At 48.1% G+C, this 17,233-nt stretch overlaps 3 protein-coding genes across 3 annotated transcripts; all 3 read right to left on the bottom strand.

Moving 5' to 3' along the window:
- Positions 1–7,050: 7,050 nt before the first annotated feature.
- Positions 7,051–11,516, bottom strand: LOC125759864 (uncharacterized protein K02A2.6-like). Its single transcript, XM_049419292.1, has one exon. The coding sequence runs from the start codon at positions 11,287–11,289 to the stop codon at positions 7,255–7,257; it is 4,035 nt and encodes a 1,344-aa protein (XP_049275249.1). The 5' UTR covers positions 11,290–11,516; the 3' UTR covers positions 7,051–7,254.
- Positions 11,517–12,410: 894 nt separating this feature from the next.
- LOC119405811 (probable ATP-dependent RNA helicase DDX17) lies at positions 12,411–12,988 on the bottom strand. Its single transcript, XM_037672637.1, has 2 exons — positions 12,533–12,988; positions 12,411–12,488 (listed from the first exon to the last, which is right to left on the bottom strand). Exons 1-2 carry the CDS (start codon positions 12,986–12,988, stop codon positions 12,411–12,413), a joined length of 534 nt encoding a protein of 177 aa, XP_037528565.1.
- A 302-nt stretch (positions 12,989–13,290) lies between these two features.
- On the bottom strand, positions 13,291–13,740 carry LOC119405812 (ATP-dependent RNA helicase p62-like). The gene has a single exon (XM_037672639.1). It carries the CDS (start codon positions 13,738–13,740, stop codon positions 13,291–13,293), a length of 450 nt encoding a protein of 149 aa, XP_037528567.1.
- Positions 13,741–17,233: the final 3,493 nt, after the last annotated feature.

Here is a 17,233-nt window from a genome sequence, read left to right on the forward strand (position 1 = left end):
GGGGTAATTGTGGCGAAGCAATTGGTACTGTTTAACGGTTGCGCTCTCCAGCGGCTCCTAGTGGGTCGTCCTCTTCTAAAGGCCGCTCGCGCTCGGAGCCCGTGCCTTTGCCTTGACTGTCGCCATAGTTCATTGTCGCCGAGTGCTGTCCAATAAACAGCTTAACACTATTGCTTTCTTTCTCTCTCTCTATTTTCTCTTTCTATTTCATTCTATGTCCTTGTTTCTCTCTCTCTCTCCTTCGCGTATTACACGTGCTCCACTTAGCCGATCTATATAGAGAGAGGGGGAAGCAAGGAAAGACAGGGAGGTTCGCCGATCAGTGTTTTTGTTTAACGCTCGCACCTGCTGTACTGGGTTATAGGGCTTGCCCAATTCCTGTGGCGCATGCGAACGTGTGGTTTTCTGCGAACAGCAAACTTTTTACGGCCAGCTTAAGCAGCTCCGCTCTGAAAATTGTCTTTGATACACTACTTTTTTCACTTAGAAGTCATTTATTGAGATGTGTTAAAAATGTTTCTTTTAACAATTTCCCAAGGCAACATAAAGTGGTTAGACTTAAAGAACGACGTAAGGTATGAATCTAAATCACAATCTTTCGATCAAAAGGGTTTTTATCAAAATTCAACGAGTTAGCATTTTCAAAGTTCGATAAAGAGTATGCGTTATTTTTATGGTTCGCATGTGACTGTTACGTGAAGGGTCTTTCTTATTTAGTTGGCTCCAACGGCATTGCCGTTACAGTTTCCCGATGGCCAATTGAGCGCACAACACTCCTAATCATCTCCATTTTCACTTAACCCTCAAAAACCAACCTTCCTTCCCCATCACGGGACGGCTGCATGCTCTGTCATAGTGTGTGCGTCATAAATCCTCAGCCATGTTTTTTTTTTTCTAAACACACATGGGCGTAGTGTGGCTGCAACGCTTATTGCTGTCATTTGGTGAGGAGCTTTTATGTTCCTCTAGAACACCTAAAAACATAGCCTCTTTCGCCAATGCATTCTTCCTCTGTATTCAGACCTGCTTCTTCGATTCCCGTTAATCTCCGTGTGCCATACGTACGCGCCGTATGGTCAAGAAAGACAATAAAATGCGTTAAAATGAATACGTATTCATCAATAAAATGAAAACAATTCGATGTAATGAATACTTCTTCATTTCTTTTAGCATTGAAATAATACGGCATTTGGTTTACTGGGACATTTTGTTTCCGGTCCAGTGAAATCCGAATTAACGAGCTTTTACTGTATAGCGTTTTTTCCCCCTCAGAACCGTCTCAAGTAGCGGCGTCAATGAAAGTGAAAGAACAATCACCCTTTCCATAAGTGAGATCCCAGTGACGGATAGGGTGATTTTTCGCCCACTTTATTTCAATAGACGTCGTTATTACTACACTACAGTTAAAGACAGCAGTTAATGGCCCCTATGCTTTCTCTCGCCTAACTGTTTGTTGCAAACATTTGGCTGGGTCTACCAAGGAAACAAGCCCTAGAATAAATTACCGTTTCTTTCCCACAAGCAAGAGTATTTTCATGGTCGAAACCAGGAACCGTTCACAGAACCTAATAGCCACGCCAGTGCTTGAAACTGCCTCGGCAAAATGTCCTATACAAGCGTCTTGTCGGGACACTGCTTATCGCTATCCGCTCTGTTCTTTTATAAACATTACCAATGCATACCTATCACTCCGCAAGCTGTAGTCAAGCGTTGCACGAAATCGCGGACGACCGCCACTTATAAAACACATACAACATCGTTTCGTAGCGTGCACTTTATTGCGATAAAACAGGCGTCTCCGCTCTAACCTGAGGGCCGACGTGACGTCGGACCATGATCTAGCCTTTATGCGCCAGTGTAGTCGACGTGCCTGGCCTGCCCACAATATGGGCACAACTATTCCATTTACACAACGACGCCAACCCACCTCGTAACGCTTGGCGCAAACCTAAAAATTCCGCATAGGCTGCCACTTGCGGCCTGCTTCAAATGAAATGGATTCCCAGTATGCGTGGTATCTGTGGGAATTTTTCTTGCCGGCCAGAAATGATATGAACATAGCGCAGACTGCATACCTTGTACACTCTTGTCTAGATTAAGGCGAAAGCATTTATTGTCTTATACTGGCGGCGTCCGTCGTCCGTCCGTGCCCTGGAACGGTGCCAGTTGTGGTCCCTCCCCCTCACTCTCTCTCTCAGCAATCACGTGAGGGCACAGCAAATAGCAACAGTTGCGCGTTGCTCCTTCCAATGCGCGTTGCGCAACTGTCGCGCAAGGCGGCGGCGTCGTCCAGCGGCGGCTCCCGTCCGTCAACGCGCAAAAGCTGCGCGTTGCCCCTTTCAACGCACGTTGCGCACCGCGGCGGCGCCGCCTTCATGCTCTCAGAAATCACGTGATGGCACGGAGGCGCGCGCGACAACGCTCCTTCGTCAGACGTCTCGTTGCAGCAATCGAGTTGGTCTGATGGCTCTAAAGCGGCCCGCCCTTACAAAAATGGGATTACACAGTCTAAATACTGTCTAAACTCATTTTTAGACAGTCTATAGACTGTCTACATACATTTTTGTGCGGGCAGTGATGGTTTCATGGCAAGCGCTTCGGAGAAGGGACCGAAGAATGTGGATTGCCCTGATACCATGGCATAGTCAGTCGAATGGCCACAGGCTTTCGCCGAACACACTTTGGAATTTAGAAAGTGTCCTTGAATTTTCGATGCAAGTTTCTTCTAAAAAGCAGGGCAGCTCACCTCACATTGGCTGGCACCGGTGGAAGGCTAGTGCGGGTCTTGCGCGACTTGCTGTGCGTACGCGCTGCCGCTCTTCATCAGACCGAGGAATTCTGATTACTCCGGTTGTCAGCCTTTAGTGAAAGCGAAGGCAAAACCGCGAACGTCCGGCACGTGCGGTGCTAACCGGCGCGTGCGCATTTAGTGTCGCGAAAGTGCAGAAACCAAGAAAGCATGCAGCGATCCTTATCGTTTTAGGTCACATGGGGGCAGCGCTGCAGCCTCGATATAAAAGAAAATGATAAACAAATACAGGGACCACCATTTGCCAGACGATTCAGTATTAGATGCATGTGTATGTTGCCGTCCAGGAGATGGCTCCACTGCTGGCATTGCGTTCCATCAAATATGTCATGCTCGTAACGACATGTGGCCGTACATTCAAACCCGAAACGTATACGTAGCAATTTGCTTGGTTGTCCAGGCAACATTGGCAACTCAACACACTCAACGGCAAAATTTCGAAACAGCTTGAAGAGCCGCATTCCTTAAGAACACACGGAAAGAGGGAAAATATTCGTATGGTAATCCTTATCTCAAAGGAAGCACAACTTCTTGGTGATCCTAGCTGTAGTCAAGCGCGTGGCCACGTTCCAAGTTATCTATATTGCACAATATTATTCAATCGAAACTTCTTAAGACACCCATAAATGCACTTTTTACACACAAAATAAAACAGGCTTTTTTTTGTTGCTGTCGATCCGCCGAGCGCCGACTTCGTTTCCGTTCAAGGAAAGAAAGAAAGAAAGAAAGAAAGGAACAAAGAAAGAGATAAAGAAAGAAAGAAAGAAGGAAAGAAAGAAAGAAAGAAAGAAAGAAAGAAAGAAAGAAAGAAAGAAAGAAAGAAAGAAAGAAAGAAAGAAAGAAATGCGGGCAGTTTGCACTAACTCGCGCCAAGCTTGGCACAACGAAGCACGGGCCCGTCGCCGCTCGTACTCCGCGTCGATCGACACGTCTAGCTTAGAGATGCGCGGCTTCCTCTTTGGCAGTACGCACTTTCTTAAGAGGCGCCGTGCTTCTCTAGACACGATCGGGCGCGGCCAGGCTATGCACTATGGAGCGGAGGCTGTGCGCGATGTCTCCGATGGTGGGCGTGGCTTAGCTACTGAGCATACGCGGCTTGGCCAGGTGCTGCGGTATCTGGTCGCTAGACGACGCAAAGCTTGCTTCCTTTTATTGCGATAGCAATTATATGGACAGTCTCGGCTGGAAAATGTCCGTCCCCGTCGCCGTCATGCACCGTATATGTACAAGTATGTATATATATATAAAAGCCCCAAAGAAAAATAATTCAGAAAAATGCTTCCGAAGCGCGGAATCGAACCAGGGACCTCTTGCTCCGCAGCGAGTGGCGCTACCCACTACGCCACGGAACGCAGGTGCTCCGCACAGCTAACGGCGAGCGTTATATACACACCCTTTGCAGCTGGACGGACTCAGAGATGGCCGGCGCTCATAAGCGTTTCTTCATTACCAGCGAGATGGCGCTAGGAGCGCGACGAGCGCATTTAAATGTCGTCGGCGAGCTCGCTCGCTTCTTCTTATATTTGCGCAAGGAGAACCTTGGCCTTCCGCTGTCTGCTCGCGCGGTTTTCTCGTGGTGAGGGCAAGAGGGATGTTTCAAGCTTTAACCGTGATGTCCGCGCTCATGTTACGGAGCGCCGCTAAACGACGCCGCTAAACGAACAAACAGAAGATGACCGCGAACTATCAAGTGTCACAGCTCGACACTTGAAGCACGCTAGTTTCCTTCGCTGCTTCGGCCGCCTTTGTAACAATAGCGCTGTTCAAACTGAGAGTATCATTGGCGAGCCTCACTTCGTATAGCATTAGTTTCTTGCTATCGCATTCATTGCTTCGCCCTTGCGGCGAAACTGTGATTTTTTTGTTTCTATCTTTTTTTTTCTCTCTACTTATTTCGCTCTCTTTCGTTGATGTTCTCTTTGTGTCTCGTTTTTGTAGGGTTAGCTACATTGGCCTAGCCGAGCCAGTTTCACGTGCCTCCTCAAGAGCCGTGCTGCGCCTGCACGAGGATCAGTGACGTCACGAATCTGGCACACCGGAGCCGGCCACTCCCATGCGCTCCCCCGCAGCCGCCCGCTACTGGCCGCCGCCGGTCTGCGTTTTCCAGAGGAGTGACGTCGTAGCCATGGCAGATGTACTGGCGCCAGCGCGCGCGCAGCTATTCGCCTTCACTGGGCAGTCGCCGTCTGACACTACGCTGGACCCCCTTGATAGCACCTATGACTGGCGTTTGCCTGTGTGGTATAGCCATGGACAAGGAGAGGCAAATGCTGCTCAACGGCGCAGAAGAGCGGAGATGCTTAACTCATCGAATCCAGAAGTAGTTGCCTGGCAAAATAAATATACATGTGCCACATAATACATATACCGTGTCTGTGTCATTGGAGCAGCAGTAAGCATGATAATCAAGCTGATCCTAGACAACCAGGAAAGCTAACAATAATCAGCTGGACCTTTGCTAAAGCTACGTGATCCTGGCATAGCCGAGCTAAGCCACTGCAACATTTTTTGTCCGCGTTTCTTTCGCTCTACTTCTCTCTTTCTCATTCTTTCTGTGCTACGCTTTACTCTCTCCCCTCCTCCTTTCCCTCTTCATCACTATCACATGTCCTCCTAACGTTCACTTCTCTTTGCCTTGCTACCATGGGCGTGCCCCGATGTGGGCAGGAAGCGGCCGCCCCCCCCCCAAGTCCGCAAAGAAGAGGAGAGGGGAGCGCAAAGTCTGCCCCATACATTGACTTAATAGTGAGGGGAGCGCCGCGATGAACCTTCGCCCCCCTTCCCCCTGCGCACGCCTATGCTTGCTACACTATACAAAGCTATGCTATGATCCGCTAGTCTGCCTGGATAGCCGATTGGTTAGGACGCTCGGCTTCGGATTGAGGTGCGCAGGTTCGAATCCAGCCTCGTGACGAACCTTTTCTACGGCAAGAATTTTTTTCTTTCTCTACCTTTAGATCTTTCTTTCTGTCTCTCTGTTATTCTTTCTTCCTTTCTTTCTTTTCTTCTTTATTTCTTTCTTCCTTTCTTTCTTTTCTATTTCTTTCTTTATTTCTTTCTTTCTCTCTCTGTACTTGTTCTCAGTGTTATTACAGGCCACGCGGTGGCAGTGAGTAGTAGGATTTGCCTGTATTCTGTGGCACATACCCGTTCATGATCTTGATAGTTGTCGGGCACGGCCGCACATTTCAAGCCGAGCTAGAACAGCGTCGCTGTTAAAAGAAAGAAAGAAAAAATCGGCAGATCGCACGCGTTCTGGGAATCGGTTTCATGCGAAGCAGTCAGCAAGTACTTCTATGCTGTACTTTATGGCTTTGAGCCAAGCGTCACGAGTAGGATCAACGTGCTTTTGTAAGTGTAAGATATGTGCACATCGTGGGCTTACCAGGCACGTCGACAGCACTGGCGTTTAAAGGGTAACTTTTGGTGCCACTTAACGTCAGCCCTCACGTTAGAGTACATACGTCAGTATTATCGAAACGAAGTGCACTTTATGGTGCAATCATGTGAATATCACACGTAACTTTCGTAATCTATTCTTCCGGGGTCGAGCAATGCTTCAATATATCTTGCTGAATCATAGGAATACAAATGTAATGCTTATTAGACTGCTATAAAAGCGAAGCCAACACCGGCACCACAGACTTTAATCTGATATGACACCTGTATCGTAGGAGTACATATGTAGCGTTTATTGCTTTCTTGTAAAATTATATAGCCAGGACCACGAACATAGTTGACGTTGCACCGTCATTACGCCTTCATAGGCTGTTTTTTCAAAGCAGCTTATAGGACTGGCGTGAGTTTGTGGTAGAATACCTGATTGCCACGCAAAATGCTTGGGTTCGATTCCTGCTGGGATCCTAATTCTTACCCTTTCCATTCGTCGAGTCAACGCGGCCGATGTCGGTTTTTTTAGCGCTCTCTCACTTAAATTACGAATGTTTGTTCTCGCCGTTCCTGGTAGATATAAACTGTCAATCACCTGTGGCGCATACCCGTACACTGCGGCCCGTGGTAAACGGGTATGTGCCACACGTATCTGGAGGAAAGGGTTTGACGACGTACGCGACAGGATTTTCACGTTATTCATGTCATAACCCGACCGTCATATTCGTCCAATTTTCTTACCCTCCCATGCCAATATTGGTCTACATTAAGTTAAGGACGCGATCACGAGGGCGGATAGATAGATAGATAGTGTAGCATAGCCATGGCGTGCGCATAGCAGCGCCGGACCAGCAATGTATCAACGTAGTCAGCAGAATGAAAAGAACGTTTATTGAAAAGTGTAGAACGTATTTATAGGCAGCACAGTGTAGACAGATAACGATGCACACGTGGTAGTAGCAATAGTCCGATGTGGTGCAGGCGGCCAGCTGAGGCGTCCCAGGTGCGCGCGCACACACACACAGACCACGTGAAGACACAACATTCCTTCCCCCTTAGAAGTGAAAGCGTTGTACTGGCTTGCGTTCTCTTGTAGAACGCCTGAGGGCTTGTGGGGCGACACCGGTATTCATCGGGACCGCCGCGATCTTTGGTGATGCACGTTGTGCAGAACTAGCATCATTAGGGAGGAACCCAGAAGACAGGCCGTCCTCCGTGCTTACCGCTACCGGAGGCGATCGTTCTGTTGCTTGGTCTTGCTCGCTGCAACTTGTGGCAGTTGTTGGTGTCTGATCACTTCGCGAGTCCTGTCGCGGGCGAAGCTGATCTACATGCCGTTGGACGACCCCGTCCGAAGTGTCCACGGTCACCATTCTCGCTCCAGACGTCGCCTTCACATTGCCAGGCGTCCATTTGCTCCCTGCACCATAATTGCGGGCGTATACGTCACTTCCTGGTAGCGGCAGCCACTCCTCTTGGTCTTTATTTGATCCTGTAAGGGCTGGAGGAAAACATGTGTCCAACCGTGAGCGTATTTGGTAACCTAAGAGTAACTCTGCTGGGGATTTACCGCACTTTTGTGGCGTCCTCCGATAGTTAAACAGCAAGCGTATCAGATTCTCCTCCAGCTTCCCTCTCCTCATTTTTCGAAGGCCATCTTTGATAGTCCGCACTGCCCTTTCCGCTGCACCATTAGACTGGGGGTGGTAGGGAGCACATCGGAGGTGCACTATGTTGTTGTTTGCCACGAATTCCTCAAAATCATGGCTGGAAAACTGAGTCCCGTTGTCGGAAACGATTGTGCGTGGTATCCCAAACCTGCTGAAAATGCCACGCAAACAGTTTATGGTAGTTTCCGTTGAAGCATGTGACAGAGGTACGGCTTCGAGCCATTTCGTGTGGGCGTCAACTACGACGAGTATCATTTTGCCGCAGATCGGCCCCGCGTAGTCAATGTGAATGCGGGACCACCTTTCGCCGGTTTCAGGCCACTTGACAACGGGCGCCGCGGTTGGCATCGGTAAATTTTGAACACAATTCTGGCACTGAGCAGACACCTCTTCAATATTTCTGTCTAGGCCTGGCCACCAAAACAAAGAGCGCGCGACAGATTTCATTGCCGGCGAACCCTGGTGAGTCTCATGTAAAAGCTGGAGCACTTGTACTCTTGCTTCGGCTGGTATTATGACCCTATTGCCCCAGTAAACAAGGTCATGTGCAACGGACAGCTCTAGCTTACGGTCAAAAAATGGCAGTATGTCCCTTGCCAGCCCATTTGCGTGTCTAGGCCATCCATGTAGTATGTATCGTTTGACTTCTACCAGGACAGGATCTGACGCGGTGAAAGCCTTCAGCTCACGCGTTGTCACGGCACCCCCTTCCAGCTGGTTTAGCGAGAGTACATATTCGAGTGGCTCACCGTCGTCGTCAGTTTCCGTAGTCTGCAGCGGCAGTCGGCTTAGGGCATCCGCATTCAGCATCTGTCGTCCTGGGGCGTACTGCAGCTGGTACCGGTAGGCCCCCAGCTGAAGCGCCCATCGTTGTATCCGGGCAGCGGCCATGGGGGGCGTCTGCCTGTCTGACCTCAACAGGCCCAGCAACGGCTGGTGGTCAGTCACCAAGGTAAATTCCCGACCTAGAAGGTAGTCGCGGAATTTAGTTACGCCAAATACCAGTGCCAGTGCCTCTCGCTCGAGCTGTGAATAGTTGCGCTCTGCCTGTGTTAACGTACGCGAGCGAAACCCGATCGGCCTGTGAGCGTTACCGATCGTGTGAAACAAGACCGCGCCCACTCCGTATGGAGACGCGTCGCACTCAAGTTTTAGTTCCTTCGAAGGGTCAAAATGGACGAGAACCTTGGCTGCTTTGAGGCTTTGCTTAGCAACCTTAAACGCAAGTTCTTGAGGCTGTTCCCAGTGCCAGCGCGCATTCTTTTCCAGCAGCTGATACAAAGGAAAAAGTGTGGTAGACATGTTCGGCAGAAACCTCGCGTAAAACGTAATCATTCCCAAAAAAGAACGCAGTTCGGTGACGTTACGGGGGCTCTGTGCCTGCATGATAGCGTCGAGGTTTTTCTCTGTCGGATGAAGCCCATCGCGATCGATGCGATGCCCGAGATAGGTAACTGCTGGGCTGCGCAGCTTGCACTTATCGTGTCTCAACTTTACGCCTCTCTCTCGAAAACGCTCCAAAACGTTTTTCAGCCTTTCGCCACTGTCGCTTGATTTTTCAGAAATGAGCACGTCGTCAAGATAAGCTTGTGCACCCACAAGACCAGCTAGCACCTCATCCATTTTTCTTTGGAATATCGCGGGTGCAGAGGCTATACCGAAAGGCAGTCGGTTGTAGCAAAAAAGCCCTTTTGGTGTGTTAATGACGCAAATTTTCTTTGCAGAATCATCCAGTACCACTTGATTGTATGCGTCCCGTAAATCCAGAGTGCTGAAACAATCCCCATCGTGTAGTTGCGCAAACATATCTTCAATGATGGGCAAGGGGTATTGTTCAGTGGCGCATGCGGGGTTCACTGTGGCCTTGAAATCACCGCAGATTCTCACTGCGCCGTCTTTCTTAAGAACTACGACTATAGGCGACGCCCATTCCGAGTGTGCCACCGGTGATAACACGCCCAAGGAAACTAACCGATCAAGTTCAAGTGACACGCGGTCGCGTAACGCATATGGAACGGGTCTGGACTTACAGAACTTAGGTACGGCGCCTTCCTTTAGGTGCAGACTGACCGGAGGGCCTGTGATGAGCCCCAGTTCCTCGGAAAACACGTCGTGGAAGTCGTTGAATATGCTGTTCACACTGGACTTGCCCGTTTGTTCGGTGGGCTCCAAGACTCCTGCAACGCAAACCACCGGAACACCAGCGACGTTCAGCAGCTGAATTAAATCTCGACCGCAGAGGCTTGGTCCCGCACAGTCCAACACGGTCAGCGCGCACTCCACCGTCGCTCCCTTATGTGAAACACTGAGCGCAAGCTCCCCAAGCACTGGCAGTCGTCCTGAGTAGCAGGATAATTTCACACTGGATGGTCTCAGTTTCGGCCATTGGTCGCGGTGCTTCTCGTACAGTTGACGTGGGATGACACAAACGGGCGATCCAGTATCGACTTCCATGGTAAGCTGCACACCACACCAAGAGAACGTCCGGCGAATTGGGGGTACCAGACAGCTCTTCCGTTCCGAGGCCAAGGTCCAGATGTGCGCTGCTTCGTGTTCGTCGTCTGTCGAACCTTCCGTCCCCGTGAGAATGTTGGTTTGTGCCCTGCTTGCTATTCCTTGCTCGCGAGCACCGCGGCTTCGGCATTTCCTTGCAAGGTGACCGCGTCCTCCACAGCGATAACAGCGAGCGTTAGACCAGGTGCAACCGGTCTCATTGTGCTTTGCACTACCGCATCTTGAGCATTCTTGACGTGCAGCACTCCGCCTCTCGTCTTGCGGTGTATTCTGCGGATACGCTTCTACTTTCAACACTGGTGCCAAGGCCGATCCGTTCATGTTTTTCACGCCACTATCTGCAGCTTCAGCTGAGAGGACCATCGCTTCAGCGTCTTCTAATGTTAATTCCTGCTTCGCAAGTAGCTGCTTCTGCAGTGCCCTTGACCGGACACCACACACAATGCGATCTCGTAGCATGCGATTTAAAGCACTGCCAAAATTGCAATTATCAGCGATTCGGCGAATGTCGACTAGAAATTCATTAATGGGCTCCCCCTCCGCTTGACACCGACTGAAAAACTTGTAACTTTCTGTGATTTCGTGTCGCTTGGGATCGTAGTGCTCACTCAACACTGCCACGACTTCTTCATAAGTCAGCGCATTCGGCTTGCGTGGAGCCACTTTCCCTGCCAGTACTTGTATCGTGTGCGTGCTTAAGGCAGCCACCAGCAATGCTCTTTTCTTAGTCGAGTCTTCAATGGCATTCGCTTCGAAGTATGCTTCGACTTTAATAAGGTATGGCGTCCACTTATCTTTGCCTTCTTCGAAGTCCGGAAGCTGGTGGTGAGCCATGATCGCCTTGGTTGCTCGGTTTTTCGTAGTGTCAAGTTCAGGGTCGTCTTTCACTGCATGGGTGGTGTACATCTTCGTCGCCACTGTAGCATAGCCATGGCGTGCGCATAGCAGCGCCGGACCAGCAATGTATCAACGTAGTCAGCAGAATGAAAAGAACGTTTATTGAAAAGTGTAGAACGTATTTATAGGCAGCACAGTGTAGACAGATAACGATGCACACGTGGTAGTAGCAATAGTCCGATGTGGTGCAGGCGGCCAGCTGAGGCGTCCCAGGTGCGCGCGCACACACACACAGACCACGTGAAGACACAACAGATAGATAGATAGATAGATAGATAGATAGATAGATAGATAGATAGATAGATAGATAGATAGATAGAAACGGTCGAAGTACCAAAGGTTCGCTAGGAAATTCTTCGCATTTAAAAGAGAAAAAAAGGTAGTACTTCAGTTACACGCGTGCCAGGCTTCGCTTACCCCCATTTTTTTCGAAACGAGAAGTGCTCCTGAATTTTTTATTCCACTTGTCCATGTTTCCAGTTCTCACGTACAGCGATAACATAGCAGCGACATAAAGGAGCACTCGAAGTCGTGGAAGTGAAATCCCAAAGCCCTCACGACAGAGACCACCCCTGTCTAGTGCACATAAGTGCGCGGTGAGCTGTGGAGTGCACGATAACCTACGTGAAAATTTTCAGCGTCAGGTAAAGCCTCTTATTGACAGCGTTCGCTCGTCGTCACTGAGGTAGCTTTTAACGTACTGGAAATGCAACATGGCGTCTACGCTAGCGTGGGCACAGCGTCTTCACTAAAGAAGGTAGGCTCTCATGAAGGACGTGGCAGGAACGTTTTCGGCCCTTGTGTCAGAATTACGATAGCCTCGATTATGATGTATTCATGACATTCATGCGACGGCATTAACCAACGTTCCCACCCTGCACGTCGTACAACATGGCGAATTCGCCGATGTCAATGCAAGTCGTCTGTAACACGTCATGAACACCTATCCTTGCTGGACATTCGTGAACATTTTATTTCATCTAATGGACAAAAATAATAATTTAAAACAGTACCAGTAATAACATTGATATTGTACATGGTGATCCCTGATTCATGTTTGAATAAATATCCTGATAGACGACGTTGCTCTCGCTTGTATCAGTTGAAGAAAAGCAAGCATTAAAGACTTTCTATTCTACAAAGAGCTGCTTGTGGGGGCCGCCGTCATCCCAGTCACCACGCGACCACCGGTCTGAGTCCCGTTTCGCCTTGAACAAACATGTTTCGCCAGTTCGTAGAGTTCATGACTTACCGACTGCTTCGCATCTTCCAGAATTTCTATCAGGGTCTTGGCCTGCAAATGTTGGCTGGGAACAAGAAACGTGTGCACTACACTCGACCCCTCGGAGCGCTGCGTGTGTTTCAACCTGTGTGCGTACGTTTTCGAGAAGTCCGGGCAGCCGTAGTTCACCACCAGTCGCACGTGCGGCAAGGCGAAGTCTTGAACCACCATGTCGGTCGTCACGAGCACGCTTTCGGCACCGCTGCTAAACATGGACAAGGCCCAGTCGCGCTCCTTTTTCACCTTCTTACCGTGAAGGCCGATGGCGGGCCAGCCACCCGTCCGCAGATTGCACGCAATGTCATCGACCTTCCACTTCGTGTCAGCGAACCCCACGGCTCTGTCTGTCTTCTCCTTGAGGACGTCGTCCAAGAGTTCCGCCAATTGCGCTCCCTTGTCTTCCTCCTGGCACATGTCGACGGTCATTTCCAGGCTGTTCTCAAGAGTCAGTGGCGTCGTGCCGAACTTTATTTCGATGTAGTCATCGAGCAGATCCTCAACAAGTGGCTTCAGACTCTTGTGCCAGGATGTTGCCACATTAACGTTTGGTGGTCAGGCCGGCATAGCACGGCAATATTGAGAACAGGGGGCTCGTAACCCATCGTCAGCATACGGTTCACTTCGTCGAGAACGAGGTACGTGCACCGGTGGAGGTTCACCTTGCCTTCTTCGAGGAACTCGATGAGGCGTTGAGGCGTGGCCACGAAGGTGTGGCAGCCCTTCTTGAGCTAGGCGTACTGGCCTCCCTTGCTGTCGCCGTTTGCAGCGCACACATTGCGTAATCCAGCGTGGTCGCCGAGCTCTGAGGCCAAGTTGTGAATGGCCCTTGCTAGATCGCGCGTTGGAGCCACAAGGACGGCGATGGGTCCATCTTGCTGCTTCCTGGGCGGCTGGCGGCTAACGTGTATGACGGCGGGAAGGACGTAGGCGAGAGCCCTGTCCGATCCCGTCTCCGCTATGCCGATATAGTTCCTGCAGGAGAGTGCGATGGACCAGCTGAGGGCCTCGATACACGTCGGGGAAGTGTAGTCGCGTCGGGCCTCGATTTCCTTCCGGACAAAGTCCGGAAAGTTGGACTCGTCGAAGGCGAGGATAGGCTTCGGCACGTTATTCCTTTTCAATAATACACCGTTGGCCTTTCTGTAGGCTTCCACTTCGGCGATCGACCAGCTTTCCATAGCCGGATGTTCTTCGTAGAGGTTTTGCTCGAACGGCTGCAACTGTATGTTGTCCAGTTAGGTTTGCGAAGGAACCATCCGAGCTTACTCTTCCGGTACATGCCGACATTAAACCTTCTACCCCTAAGAATATTGTTATTGAGGTGTTCACCCTTATTTCGCCGTTGCTGCTGCACCGTTCTCTTCTTCGCTTAGGCAGGACTGGCGTGACGGGTGAAACGGGTTCGCTGCGGACGTCGGCGGCCTAGGTGTTCGGTGGTTGGTTGGTTGGACCTTGTCAACCTGGCGCAACCCACTGTGGGGGATCGGCCATGAAACGGGCGGCACCTTATTTTTGAGAAAAAATTGTTTTACATTGCAAATATGTTTATAATAAGGATAAGTAAGGAAAAACTCACACTAATATTCAAGGCTAGAAAAACATTTTAAAATATATATATATATATATATATATATATATATATATATATATATATATATATATATATATATATATATTGAAGCAGTATGAATGAAAGATAAACTGAAATTAAATAACCTAATAAGCGATTCGCTTTGTCTCCCGTAGAAAATCGCATACGGCTTCGAAAACGTTCCTGTGGCTGTGGCCCAATTCAATTGCCCCAAAGGAAAGAACCATCGGAAGGGATAAATTTAATCCCATCCTTCGGAGGGGTTCCTCTAGCAGTCTTTTCCTTTGATTTTTGTACAATCTGCATGCTATAAAGAAGTGGTGCAGAGATTCGCTCTAGTTGCAGTGGTGACATAAATGTGACTGAGACAGACCAGACCGGTGCAGGTAAAAGTTCAGTGGGGGAACTCGGCATCGTAGTCTGGTGATAGATATTTCTGCCCTTCTGCTGGAGCACCATCGATTTTTCCACGAAAAGTCAAGGTGCATGAATTCGGATCTTGACAAAGGAGATTTACCAAGGTCAACCGACGTGGCAAACTTTTCAAATCGCGCCGAAGAGACAAAGGCCAACGTCGGTAAAAAAGAAATTATGGGACCATCGCGTGATGCAACTGCAAGCGCGTCCGCACATTCATTGAGGGTTAAACCTTTGTGACCTGGTACCCACACCAAGCGAATAAAACGTAAATGTCTTGGGACAAGAGAATAAAATACTTCTAAGGTACATGACATGTTAGGTGCCGTCAATGAAGAACAAACAGACAGACAGTCTGTTAAAATGACTACTTCTGTTATAGATAAGGGTAATTTACGTAAAGCTAGGATGATTGCAAGTAATTCCGCTTGATAAATAGGTGTAAAATCAGGCAAACGAATTGAGAAAGACCAATCCAATGATAATGATGTAATTCCCACTGATGTAATTCGACACAAGTACTTCACGAAGGTTTTACCTGTAATGATGCCAATAGGTTTTGTGCGAAAATGACTTGTGGACACCGTAATCGAGACCACTGATGGCTAAAAAATGACATCGGCTGATTAATAAAAACATACTGCGAACTCCTCAGGGGTGATGCATATATCTTTAGGAAGGTACGTACTGTCAGGATGTGAAAGCGTGTAAGAAGAGAAGGCAGGCGCGCTTCTTTGTATAAAATATTATTCGCAACAAATTTAGGAAGCCCAAGACATAAACGTAGTGATTCGCGTTCTAGATGAACTAATGACCGAAGTTTGTAGGCAGGTGCCCCAGAAAACAAGACGCAGCCGAACTACAATATCGGGCGAATATACATGCAATAAATCATAAGAAGCACATCACGTCGTAATCCTGTCCGCTTATTGCTGAGCCTGCGAAGCATCCCTACCGTACGAGCTCCTTTAGCTGCCATAGTTTCGATATGCGGACCCCAATTAAGTTTTTCAGTATAAATAACCCCTAAATACTTAATCGATTTCACCTGCGGGATAACGTCTTGGCGATAAAGCAACGAAATTTGAACGGGAACGCTGAGCGGGAAAATTAGAATTGCGCTTTTTCTAATGTTCAAGGACAAATTAATGCCTTCCAACCACGTTTCAAGAGTGTTCATATACATCTGTAAGTTTTGATACAATGTATGTATATCTGCAGCTGTAGCAAAAAATGCAATATCGTCGGCGTCGCCCTGTTGAATAGGAATGGTACTTAATAAAATATTAAATAGTAATGGAGACAATACCGATCCTTGGGGAAGACCTCTAGTTTGTTTATAATTTAAAGAAGATATACCAGATTGAGAGCAATAAAACTTTCCGTCTTTCAAAAAGGAGTGTACCCATACAACGAAGTAATGTGGCAGACCTACGTATGTAAGCCAATTTATTAATTTAACATGTTCTACACTGTCATAAGCTTTTGCAATATCCAGAGTAACTAAAGCGGCAAAGTATTTCTGATCACGGGCTAGTTGTATCCTGCTTTCTAAGTCAACATGGGCACACCAAATGGAACAAACCCGCCTGAATCCAATTTGACATGGGCTCAAGATCATGTGTTCATTCAACCAATTATCTATCCGAATGTGCAATATTCGTTCGATTAATTTTACCAGATTAGAAGTGAGCGAAATAGGCCTGATGTTATCTAAAGTATATCCAGAGCCTTGCTTTTTTAATAAAGGAATTATTTTCGCAATTCTCCAATCAGGTGGGATCCAAGCATTTCTAACAGAGTGGTTAACGATTTCAAATAAATCTTGGGGCGAAACCTTATGTACGATTTTTATTACCGATGCAGTAATGCCTTCAGGCCCTGGCGCAGTATTAGGTAAGATTTGCACAACTTGTGCTAGTTCTGAAGCAGTGACCTCTTCAAAGTCATCACTTTTCACAGGGGACCGTGAGAGGTATGAAAAAGCAGTCGTGAAGCGATTTTCAAGTCCTTTAGCAATATTTTCAAGAAAACTAGCCAATTCATTTGGCGCTGAAACTACCGATTCGATGTTTATGGGGGAAGGGATTACCTTTTTGGATCTAAGAAATTTAAAAAGGGGTTTCCTGTTGCCAGGCTTCGAAAGGAACTCTGAACGTTGGCTATCATAACCCTCCTTCGCAGTGGCGACTGTCCTCTTAAAAACTGCAGCCGCATATTTGTAATCCATCCAATTTCTAGGACATTGATTGTAAAGCAATTTTCGGCACGCAGCTTTTCTTAGCCTGTAATCACGTGAACAATTTGAGTTCCACCATGGATTTAAAGAATCTCGTTTAGAGACCTTTACTGTGAACTTAGATTTATTTAACGATTCTTTGACAATATCACTAAAGTTCATGGGATTTTTCTCATAATTTTCGTCTGTCCGTTTCGACAAAGCCGCACGTAGCAGTTTGTGAAATGTATTAAAATTTGCATGAGCAATCGAATGGCAGGTTACTGAAGTCAATGGGCATACAAGCTCAAACAATATAGGAAAATGGTCGCTACTTGTACCTCAATTCAATGTAGACCATGTAGAAATAGAGAGGCTAGAACTACAGAAAGTAAGGTCTAACCCAGAACGGGACTGATTACAAACTAACGTGGGTGTTCTTTTG

This window comes from Rhipicephalus sanguineus, chromosome 9, assembly GCF_013339695.2.
Source record: "Rhipicephalus sanguineus isolate Rsan-2018 chromosome 9, BIME_Rsan_1.4, whole genome shotgun sequence".
NCBI lineage: Eukaryota > Metazoa > Arthropoda > Arachnida > Ixodida > Ixodidae > Rhipicephalus > Rhipicephalus sanguineus.

Coding starts and splice junctions, on each gene's coding strand:
- LOC125759864 (XM_049419292.1), bottom strand. CDS start 11,289: ATGTACACCACCCATGCAGTGAAAGACGACCCTGAACTTGACACTACG.
- LOC119405811 (XM_037672637.1), bottom strand. CDS start 12,988: ATGACCGTCGACATGTGCCAGGAGGAAGACAAGGGAGCGCAATTGGCG. Junction 12,489..12,532: donor TGGAAGATGCGAAGCAGTCG/GTAAGTCATGAA, acceptor TGTTTGTTCAAG/GCGAAACGGGACTCAGACCG.
- LOC119405812 (XM_037672639.1), bottom strand. CDS start 13,740: ATGGAAAGCTGGTCGATCGCCGAAGTGGAAGCCTACAGAAAGGCCAAC.